The sequence below is a fragment of the Solanum tuberosum genome, unplaced genomic scaffold (genome assembly GCF_000226075.1).
Source record: "Solanum tuberosum cultivar DM 1-3 516 R44 unplaced genomic scaffold, SolTub_3.0 scf00669, whole genome shotgun sequence".
In the NCBI taxonomy this organism is placed as follows: Eukaryota; Viridiplantae; Streptophyta; class Magnoliopsida; order Solanales; family Solanaceae; genus Solanum; species Solanum tuberosum.
The window spans coordinates 80,075-91,993 of record NW_006239620.1 but is presented as its reverse complement, the minus strand read 5'-3'; the positions used below and the strand labels follow the sequence as shown (position 1 = coordinate 91,993).

At 33.2% G+C, this 11,919-nt stretch overlaps 1 protein-coding gene across 1 annotated transcript; it reads right to left on the bottom strand.

Moving 5' to 3' along the window:
• Positions 1-4,088: 4,088 nt before the first annotated feature.
• On the bottom strand, positions 4,089-10,213 carry LOC102596645 (suppressor protein SRP40). The gene is made up of 8 exons (XM_006366899.2): positions 9,884-10,213; positions 8,409-8,473; positions 7,882-7,922; positions 7,569-7,765; positions 7,057-7,464; positions 5,386-5,475; positions 5,212-5,273; positions 4,089-4,534 (listed from the first exon to the last, which is right to left on the bottom strand). Exons 1-8 carry the CDS (start codon positions 10,139-10,141, stop codon positions 4,429-4,431), a joined length of 1,227 nt encoding a protein of 408 aa, XP_006366961.1. The 5' UTR covers positions 10,142-10,213; the 3' UTR covers positions 4,089-4,428.
• Positions 10,214-11,919: the final 1,706 nt, after the last annotated feature.

Here is an 11,919-nt window from a genome sequence, read left to right as displayed (position 1 = left end):
TTTCCTTAATTCAAGGTTATAATTTCTTGAAAAAGATCATTAATTCAGGAGTACATGAAAAGCAATAATATTAATAATTATAATAAGGTTGGGATTTCCCATCATTAATCTAGTCTTCCCAAACACATAATCAAACTTCCATTGTAATTCAACTTTCTTCCATTTAATAATCATAATGTACAGACTAGTTTGCTTGTATCTTGACTAATTTTACTAGATATTTGTTATTTCCTATCAACAATAGGTATCCGGTAACTCTGTCTATCAAGACTCAAATAATATTTAAAAGTAGAAGGTTTTATGCATTTGCTAGGTACAATAATTCATATATAAAATCTTATAAATTGAACTTATGTTTGGAGGATCCAAAGGTTATTAGACTTTGATCACCACCAAGGGGTGCGGTGAAATGAATGTGATTTAGCTCTCCAGCCTTAATTAAAGGTTTCGATTAAATTTATGTCCTCAAACAGAAAAACTATAGTAAAAAAACGTTTTTCGTCGTGTGAGAGTGAAACACGAATCTAAATCAGTTAAGCCAACATGCTCAATACTAGATAATTTTTAATCCTCCTTTTACTAAATTATGCTTCCGTATAGAAATTTTCTTGTTGCACTTATATATGGTGACTTTCATGCATGTAATATCATGTATTTTATTCAGTACACCATGCTTTGGTAGGTTAAGACTTTTTTTGATAATCAAAAGAAAAAATAATATTTTTAATATGGAAAAATAATTGAAAATACATAGCATTTCTTTGTTAACAAGTTTTGAAACTCTCTTGGTCTTTCTATTTTCCTAAATTTTTGTGGAAAGAGTTATCTGATATTCCTGTATGAAGGTCAGAATGTTATGTAAAAAGGACCAAGGAGGATACTACTCTTTTTTCGCTCATTCAGATGAAGAAATTCCGTGAAGACGACGAGAGATGCCGCCTGCTCTTTCCGTTCCTTCTCTTTCGGAGTGGAGCACTCCTCTTTGTTCTGTTCCTTTCGAATAAAAGCTTGGTACGTGTTCTGAGTGAGCCTTCACGCGAGGTGAACGGTACCTATAAAGTGGAATCTATATGATAGAATATAGTAAATGCTAACTACAATTTATTTAAAATCTAACAAGAAAAAGAACTATGGTCCCGCACTCATAAATTGAAAAACCAAAATTCATTTATGTCAGTACCTATTTTTGTGACAGGTGAAAATTAAAACCTACTCCTTGACTTCCTCTGTCTGTACTGTTGACTTGACACATATCTTAAGAAATAATGAGGTAATATTATTATATTATTTTTTGAATATATTAAATTTAATGCTTTGGAAAATGTATTGGATATTGAATAATATTTAATAGCAAGAGTAAAATAGACATGAAAGGATATATTATCTCTTGATTTTTCAAATTGAATAAGTATTGTCGAACAACTATTTTTAGTTTAATAGACAGATAAAAATGAACAGAGGAAGTAACAAGTACTAATATAATAGTAATCAATAGGGGGCGAAGTTAGCGTGTGGAAAACGAGTTTGTCTGAACACCACTATTATCCTATTTCTTTTTTAAAAAAGAAGTTGAGAAATTCTCTTGGTTTAAATAAATCTAGGGCACACATGTACATTTTATTAATTTTTTCCCTTTCTCATGTGTTTTAACTATAGGTGTTTTGGATTTTCATGGAGAAAAATATTGATACGTTTCCAAGAAACATAAGATGAGTGACTTCCACCGTCCATTGCGTATTATTTCTTTTTTTGTCGACGGAATGGAGTTAGGTAGGGTTAAAGGAATTGGACAGAAAATTACACTATTTATATATATAATTAAAAATTATTATTCATATATATATAATATACGTTGAACCCTTTCAGCTTCTTCGTGGGTTCACTTTTTCATATTTTAACCCCTCAAGTAAAAAATTTGGCTCTGCCAAGTTGTCCTCTAAACAAACATATCCAAAACCCTATGTAATAGCTTTTATCCCAAATATGAGTTGTGGTGCAATGGTGAGATTGCTTCACCCTTTGCCAGAAGTCTCAGGTTCGAGCTCTGGGTATGGAGAAAAACTTGTTAAGAGCGTCACCCTCAAATGGATCCTGTAGTGCGCGATCCGAATTTAGTCGGAGCTCTAATGTGCATTCCGGACACCGAGTGGAAAAAAAACTTTGTACTAAAAAAATTGGTACAAAAGCTAATAAATTTCCAATGGCCTGATTCTTGCTTAATTTTTTGTAAGCAATTGAAATATTTACTTTTAAAACAATGTGGAAAAGCTGATTTAGATAATGGATAATGATACCATTCACACTCACAACTCACAAGACAAAAATACCTATTCAAAAATACCAATCAATGGTTTTTTTCTTGTGTGGGGAAAAAAGGGTCATTTTTTGTACTAATTAAAGGTCAACTAAATCATTTAAATAACACTATTATATAGCTTTTTTTTATATATTAAAAAAGCTCAAGATTTTCCTAGGAAACTCATTTGAGAAATATTTTATACTTGTCTGGCAATTTTCAACATGTTCTTAAGGGAAGCCCTACAACCCACATTAGCTGGGTCCGGTGAAGGGCCGTACATCAAGTGGTGTGGTGTAAGCAACCTATCCTAGTGGTTTCCATGACTCAATTCGTGACTTATAAATCACACATAGACAACTTTATTGTTATTTCAAGGCTTCCCCTTCACTTTGAAGGGTCGTTTAATTGGAAACAAATTATCGCAGAATAAGTTATTCTACCGTGTATAGGGGGTAATTTATCCTGTCACTATGATAAAAATGGTGTAATAAATAATCCAAAGACTACCTAAATACCTCCAACCAAACATGGGATGAAATAATCCTACATTTTATATCCTAAGGGGTCGTTTGGTAGAAAAATAAATAATGTAGGGATTAGTAGTGCAGGGTGTATTTTTTATCAAGTGTTTGGTTCATTGCTTCTAACCTCATCTTGTATTTGGATTAAAATTCTACAAAAAGCTTCTTTCCAATTATACCCTTGCATTATTATGAGATTTTTTATTTTATGTAATCGGTCAAGGTAGATAATTGCCGGACAATATTTTATTTTTATGGCCTTCTAACTAGCTAGGAGAAGAACAATTTTGTTGTCATGTTTGTTATTTTCTCACTTGAATTATTTGAGGGTAAACAATTGTTATCTTAATAAATTAATCACTTAAAAACATTAATTTTCAATTTAAAATAGATAGACCATCTACTTTAAAATCGAAAAGACGATAAAAATAGTAAAATCAAATAAATCATCTATATTTACATATAAAAATTGCAAGGTGTAGTTTTAATATGTATGCAATTTATAAATTGTTCAAAATACAAACAATTAGAAACCACATATAAACCAACAAATAAATATTCAATTAAGATCACAAATGTCATGTGGTAATATATTTGCCTTTTCAATTAGTAAATGTTAAACAACTCACATTTTAAATATTGTATTGATATGCATTGTATTTATTTATTAACAAACAACTCTCTCTAAATAATAAAATTTGTAAGGTAATTTATTTAAATAAATTTACTAGTACAAATATAAAACATAAAATCAAGAAAATAAATAAAATAATTTGAGGGATATTTTTGTCTTTACATAGATAATCCCATGGTATTAAATCCAATGTATTTACTAATACCATTACATAGAAGGTATTAGTAATACCTCCTAATAATACCATGTCGGGTGTATAACTAAACTTATGCCCAAAAATTCTACCAAACATAGTACTAAATAATACTCCATACATAATACATGGATTATTTCTCCTAATACATCCTACCAAATGACCTCTAAGGCTATTATACCTTCTACCTTGCACCAAACGACTTCTAAACATATTCTTCTAAGAAGTATATTGACTTATTTAATACTTCTAAGTTAGATAGCATAGATCAGCAAGTTTTAGAATCCAAAAAAGTTTAAAATTTTAGACATTATTATTGTAGAAAAGGGATATATAATTAATTCATACATACACATCACATGTCACCTTTGCCACCACATAATGGCCCATGGAGCTCATTAATTGTTCACAAAAAACTATTTGGACTTCAAAAGGCACACATACTATAACTTGGTCTTTCAGCTTTGATCAATTGACTCAATAATGAAGATTTAAGTTCAAAGGAAAATAAGAATCTCAGCTCTCATGTTGAGAGATTAAGACACTAGGTTGATTAATATTAAATACAATTCATGAATTGACACAATTTCTGAGCTCAAAAACAACTTGAAGAAATTAACAAGAAAATGCAAAGGACTTTCTTGCATAGAATCAACTTCAAGTTTCATGAAATCTTTATCGTTCTGCTTAAATAATCAAAAACCCCACAACGGCGAAAAATAATTCTATTTTCTTTGTCAAAGGATGAAGAGGCTCTCCCTGAAAATATGCTTGAAACAGGCTACTCCTCATCTGAGTAGTTGAACTTGACGGAGTGCGATTGCAAGTCAATTATCCCTCCTCTGTAACTGCCTCGCTTCTTCTTGGTTTTCTCATGTCGGAAATCCCTGGGAAATAGCATGGATAATTAAGCTTTGCCATTGCGACAAAAGTAGAACCTATGCAGACAATCAACACGCTCAGGGTTCTCACTTAGAGAGCATAGCACTTCATAGTTTCAATAACCCCCACTCACCGAAAAAAAGAGAAACATTGTAACATGCCCTTCGTTTAACTACCAGGAAAAGAACTAGTAATCCTTTCATCCCAATTTAAGTGTGTTACTAAACTAAAGAAGTGAGCCTAAACTTGCCAGGTAGGATGTTGAAATTGGATACTTACAAAATAAAGAAAGAAACACTTTTTTTTTGGGAAGAAACAAAAAGAAAGAAAGAAACTTCAATTGGGACGGAAGGAGTAATACTTAACAGAAAGATGAGAAGAGGGGATGGAAGGAGGGGACTATGGTAAATACCTTGGTGCAAAATGAAAGTTAGTGCTATTGAATCTTGATTAGTATACTTGTAAGATGATTTGTAATTTTCCTAAGCATAGTAGCATTAACAAATGTAAGCAATCTAGTATTTTTCCCTACTTCCCCTTGACATCTGAGTTCAGAAATTTATATTTTAACTCACGCGAGAAGAGCTGTCAACTAGGTAACCTCTATTTATAAATTAATTCATCTTCGTCAAAAGTAAATTCAAGTTCGTTAAACTTCTGGACAGGATTTGGAAAAATATACCTTCCTTTCACCTGGCCCAAAACCTCCTGTGCCTTTGCACCATAGCCAATGTCTGCACCATCCTGCAACAGTTGTACGTGGAGAAGTGGAAAAGTTAGTTGAATGGCAAATGATGAATATCCAACATATATACTTAATGAGCATAAAAGCTGGAAGACGAGAATCTGATCATACCTTTGCCCAATAAGAATTATCTTTAAGTCTATCATCTTTAAACTCCACCTGATCAATTTTCACTCTTTGAAAGGCATTTACGGTTTTTGGCTGCAATAGCAATCAAAATGCATTTTCAGAACATCAGTAATAAAAAAGCAAGCACATTCATAATTCTTCCCAACAACAACCACCATATAAATCATCTGTTAGCCAATGTAACATAGCCACACAAAATTACGAAGGAACGACAGGACATGAAACCAAGCAAAAGAACGGTGTACGACACAAGCTGCAATCATCAATTTTAATATGAAAGAACAAAAGAAATATTCTGTTAGGATTACAGGAAAGCTTCCCTCCACCCCTTTCTATAATTAAAGATAAAGAATCCCATCAGTTTTGCCTCAAATATGAAAAATTCCAAAAAAGCTAATCGTGTCGGCAAAGATGGAAAGCTACCTATGCAGTGGAGAGACTGCAAGGCTGGGCCTTAACTAGGTAAACATGACCTATGTTTTTTTCCACTGTACTTTTGGCTGTTGTGAGTCTCAAACTTACAGTAGTATGGTTCTCTTCCTCAAGATTGCATACTTTCTCATTATCTAACTTGAAAAGAGGCAACTAAATATGTCTGGCATTATATTCCAATTAAACTATATTGTCTGAATGGTCAAAATAGGTACTCTCTTTGTTTCAATTTATGTGGCTTGATTCGGAGGAGGGTCAAACTAACTGAAGTTCGGTGTGAATTCAAACATAGATCATCCATTTTTTTAGAACATACTGAGAAACTGCATGAAAGTACTATAAGTCACAGTAGTTAACAATTCAAAATATTTGAAAAAATTATGGTCAAGAAAACATCCTTTGACTCTCCAAATAATAACTAAGACACATAAATTGAAATGAATGGAGTATTTAACAAGACTTATCTTTTGTGTTAAAACCAAGGAAAAGAATATGATGAGGAGAATTATGAGCTAAAGTCAATTTAGAAAGAGAGGAAATGAGAGAAACTAAAGGAGAGCTCATATGTTACATGAACAAAAACTTAAGTTTCTTCCCGCCCAAACTATGAGGAGATTGTTATCCCTCATTATCCATCTATCAAAAGGATACCTAGCCTCATCCTTCTTCAGATTGTTCCGCTATTTCTCACAATCTGGTTGAACTACAATCCTCACTGTTCAGACCTTTTTCTTTTCTTTTGTATTAATAAATCCCTCTGTATCAAATCATATTATGATGTCTCATTATCCATAATCTGTTCTGTAGCATAAAGTCCATAAATCAAAAATAAAAATAATGCCCACTTAATCCTCCACACAAGGACATATAAATCCTCTGCAAATGCCCGAGTTTACTTGCTGAAATCTCAAAGATCAAACAATTGAAATTAACTCAAGCATGCTTCAAGATTATTTATTAAAAAACTTGACACAAACATGACGGAAAGTCATTTTGAAGGATTTGAGATTATTCTGCAATTAGGAATTCTTTTAGATCATTTTTCCTTTAGTACATAACACACAATTTAAGAATTGTTTTTTGAGAAACTGTCAGGTAATCACCATTTCAAGAGTTGTACTACGACATTAAAATGCAAATTACGAACCTCACTTGTTAAACATTGGTACACATTAACAATCCAAGGCCAAAAAAGGTAATAGAAAAAGGACACATGCATACCTCTGCTGATCCATTAAAGTCTTTCCTTGATGATTTCTGCTTAGCAGAGTTGTTCAACTCATCCTGATTATTACCATTAGAGTTTGCTTCAACAACTTCACCGTTTTGTTCAATTCCATTGTCTGTGCAAAGAGCCTTCGATTCTTCCAAGTCTTCGGTCTTTCTGCGCTTTGATTCTTCAGTTTCAACCCCATCAACTCCCTGATTTGCATTTTCATCAGAAGCTAATCTTTTTCTCTTCTTGGAATCCTTAGAATCAGTAGCTCCACTCTTTTCCTTGGACTTCTTCTTTTTATTTGTTTCCACAGTAAGATCATTATTATCATTGTCGATAGGGTCTACATTTTCTGGTTTCTCCTCAGTTTTCTTCTTTTTCTTCTCCTTCTGCTTCTTCAAAGGAACGTCTGCCTATAATGGAAAAAGAGTATCATCAGCACTCTTCTTATGCTTCAGTTTTTCTCATGATAACTATCTAGTCGCTCGTATTTTTACATGTAAATTTGATTGCTAACCTTATCATCTGCTAAAACCTCTTGAGCAGTAGCACCATTTTTCATGGATTTATCAACACTTTCAGGATGAGACGCATCTGGAATAGCAATATCATTGTATTCACTTCTCTTTTTCTTCTTGTTCTTGCTAACTTTTTCCTGAGAGTCAGCATCATTGCTACTTATGTTTTTTCCCTTCATGCCGTCTTGACACAGCGCTGCACACCAAATTGTGAAAGATAAAATCAAGTTAGAATAACACCCGTAACATCACAAATACAAGCCTCATGAAAGAAACTAAGTTTAAGATGAATGAAGATATATGATAAATTACCTGGCTCTTTGTCGCCCTTTGATAATGTATCATTATCAGTGCTGCATATTTGAGGAAGGTCAAGTAGCATGAGAGAAGGAATTGGAAAGTTAAATTACTATAAACAACTGCACAGACAAGTAAGAAGGAAGCAGGGGATGTTTGGCCAAAGTAACCCACCAAACAGCATCCCACATACAAGAGATGTCATATTCATTGTGTTGGACACAATTTACTCCCAACCCCCCAAACTACTCTCGATCAACAAACTTAAAAAGATAAATTCTTGCTTGAGAATCATTATAGTTGCGTACTTGTGAATGTTTAAAATCAACTATTCCTTATGGCAACCAACTGTGCACTCTAGGGTCATTGAAGTGGGTTGAGAACCGTGATGTCTCAGGTTCAAATTCCACGTATCATCAGGATAAGATTTTCTTTTTTATGACAAGGGAAACCCGCAGCCGCTACCCTTTAGGTGCGCACAGGGTTTTGCTCCTATGCAATAGCTTGCAAACCACACACAGGAGAGGAAAGTGATTACATACCTGTTGTTTAGATACTTGCTGTACAAATCCTCCAAACTAAGGGAACAAGACTTCCAACTGTCACTCTGCATCAAAAATTCAAAAAGCAGAAAGACATGATTGACTGTACCAACATCCTAGTATAGAGGTTAGTTGCAGATTCTACAGAGACATCCACAGATCAAACTTTCGATCGAAATGAAGGAATCAACCAGAAAGTACATATGAAATTTCCAACAAAACCTGTAAACACTAAAGGATCAGTGAGACCTAGCACAGTTTTCAATCAGTGGAACAGAATGCCAGACGTGATAAAAGATGTTATTAATTCAATAAGTGAAGGTTTCTTCGACATAGTAATACTAACACAAGTACAGAAACCTTCAATTACTTTCTTTTTTCTTCTTCATAAAACAAAAGCAATTTTCGACGTTGACTATGTAACACTATCATACAACATACGAATGAGAACACAATTAACAAGCCAAAACAACAAGCTCTTGTTGAAGACTTTTTTCTGCATGGGATAACAGATAAGAAAGAACAAATGCTGTCTAGTTTAAGAGGAAATCATTGTTTTGGCAACCTCCTAGTTTAACTTATTAATCCCCTCGCCCCTATTTCATATCTTCCGTCACTTATTCCTATGAGTCAATAAAACATATTCAGATTCTACCAAGACTTTTCACCATATACTCAACTTCTTCCCAATGAAACCAAACACTCGCCCTTATTTTGGTTAGACAAGGAAAACCAACCATCCTACTTAGATCAACAAAATGCAATTCATCAAAGATAAGATATATAGTATAAACATAGCTGAAAAGTGCAGTTTATACAGCATCCCACAAGCTCCATCAAACCAGAGTTATATTTTTTATTCCTACTCGATTACCCAAGAATTATACTCCCTTGCTCCATATTTCTACCCCATTGCTACTATTTGACAAGTGTTACTTCTAACTATAAAAATCATGTAACCTGTAATACTTCTCTGCATCTTTTGTATACATAAATCTTATTGCAAAGTTAGGAATATGAGAAACATTAAAGACAAAGAGGGGTAGCTGGAATGGTAAGCCCCCTCCACCTCCACCTCAAACCTTAAGGTTACAGGTTCGAGTCACCAATGGCAGTGGCGGAGCCACCTTACAATGAGGGGGTCATCCGAACCCCTTCGGCGGAAAATTATATGATTTATGCATGGTTAAAATAACTTTTTTAGATATATATAGTAAATGTCGAATCCCTTTCGGCTACTTCGTGTGTCTATTTTTTTAGATTTTGAACCCTGTTACTGAAAATACCGACTCCGCCACTGACCAATGGAGTAAAAAGGGTGGAACTTCCTAGGCAGAGGCAAAAAAAAGCTTAAATAATTCCACCCATCAGCTCCAAACAACAGTAATAAACATATAACATAACAGGTTCTAAAAATCTTGGATAAAAATCACATTTTTATAAAATAAAAAAGGGGATATAAAAGAAAAACAAACCTCAGTTTGAGTTTCTTTAAGAAAGTATTTGAGGGTTTTGGAGAAACCATTGAGGTGAAGATAATGGAGTATAGATTGTTGTAAACCAAACTTGTTTTCTTGATTCTGCTCCTTCTTAGCCATAACAAGATTGGATTTTGATGACTCTGCTAGAACTACCTGCCTAGGCTTGAAGGCTAGTAACAGAGCAGCTGCTGCTGAGGGAGAAGAGGTACTAGGGTTTTGCAGCTGCCTGGTTTTTGTTTCTGGTTCTAGCATATATTAAGGAAAGGGTTTTAGGGCAACTGATAAAAAATGAGTCTTTGCCTCGCAAATATAACTTGTGTGGTCGCTTACAAGAGTACAAGAACATGAAACATTGGAACAAAGTAAGAAAAAGGGGGTTGGAATAAGCTCGGAGATCTTATATTTGGTTCGGATTATTAATTAGATTTTTGTGTTTTTTTAATTTGTCAATTGAATACTTAAATATTACAAAATTTAGGATTTTTAATAATTTACATGGTCAATCGAACTTATGTATATGACATTGATATGATTGAACTGGACAAAATGTATGATTTACACGCACGTATTTTTACAGTGTAAATTGATGATTTTAATTTTAAGAATGACTAAAGTAAATAAAAGAAGAAGATAAACTCACTCTTGTAACCGTTCTGCTTGTTGATTGAGCATGTGTGGCATTCATACGATTGAATTTACATGCATATTTGGCGCGTGAATTGATGATTTTAATTTTAAGACTAAAATAAATAAAAGAAAAATAACTTATTCATGTTTATATTAGTTAACCTGAAACAAATACGATTTCAATTTCTATCAGGAAATTAACAATCCACGAATTGTTTATGTCACAATATTTGACAAATTACATTTTTATTTTCATATGATTTTTAATTTTGAGATTAGTAATTCATATTGTTTATACCAAATTGTGATGTTGTTTTTATTCCACACCTATGTAAAGGTAATTTTCTCGCACACTTTTTTACACTAATTTTATTGCATTAAGCATTAAAAATAATAAAGTAATTGTCAGTAGTTTTTTTATAAAAAGTATATATGTTTTATTTATTTACATGAATTGAAAAAGTATAGTTATAAGATGAGATTTTACTTGTCAAATTTGTGCCAGAATGATCTTTATCGAAAACATGAGGTACATATTTGATGGGCTCGATATAATGTAGCATTACCACCATTGGTATTCTTCAAAATGAGGAACGTGTTTATTAAATTAGCATATCAACTAAATGATTGACCTCTCGATAGATGTCTACTCTATGTACTATGCAGAGATGTTATTGTTGAAGAAGAAGGAAATTGACGATTGGAACATGTCCAACGAAGCTGACTAACGTGTCTGCAACAAGTGTTGATGAAGAAGGAAGCTGACGATTGGAATATGTCAAAGGAACAAGTTCAACGAAGCTGACTGACGAGTTTACAACACTGTTGTAGAATTAGAGTCACACTAGGATTAGACTACTTATATTAATTAAGATTATATTACGACTAGAATTATATTACGACTAGGATTAGATTATTTATAATTGCATTATTATTATTAGTATAGTAGTAATAGGTATTGTAGTAGGACTCTAAGTATAGTTAACTTAGGATTTTACAATTCTCTCCCTATATAAGGAGGTTGTAACTCAACATTATTTTCATCAATACAATCCTTGATTTCTCTAATCCTAGACGTGAGATTTCTACATGGTATCAAAGCATAAAAAGCTCTTCCGCTCTCTGAGTATTGATACAAAAAAAAAAAAAAAACGTTGCAATGGCCCCTTCTACCAGTACTATGTCGACCTCCTCACTTCACTAACTCATTATCGCTTGTTCCATTAAACTTAAGCCAGCAAACTACCTCATAAAAAGGACACACATATCCCAATTGATTCAGATCACAGAGAATGAACCAAGTAAAAGTAGTTGTTCCATTGGACAGACTACTAGGGAAGTTGTAGCGATTAAGAAGGATGCAAAAGATAGTGGCACTGTAACACCCCGTATTCAGAACAGAC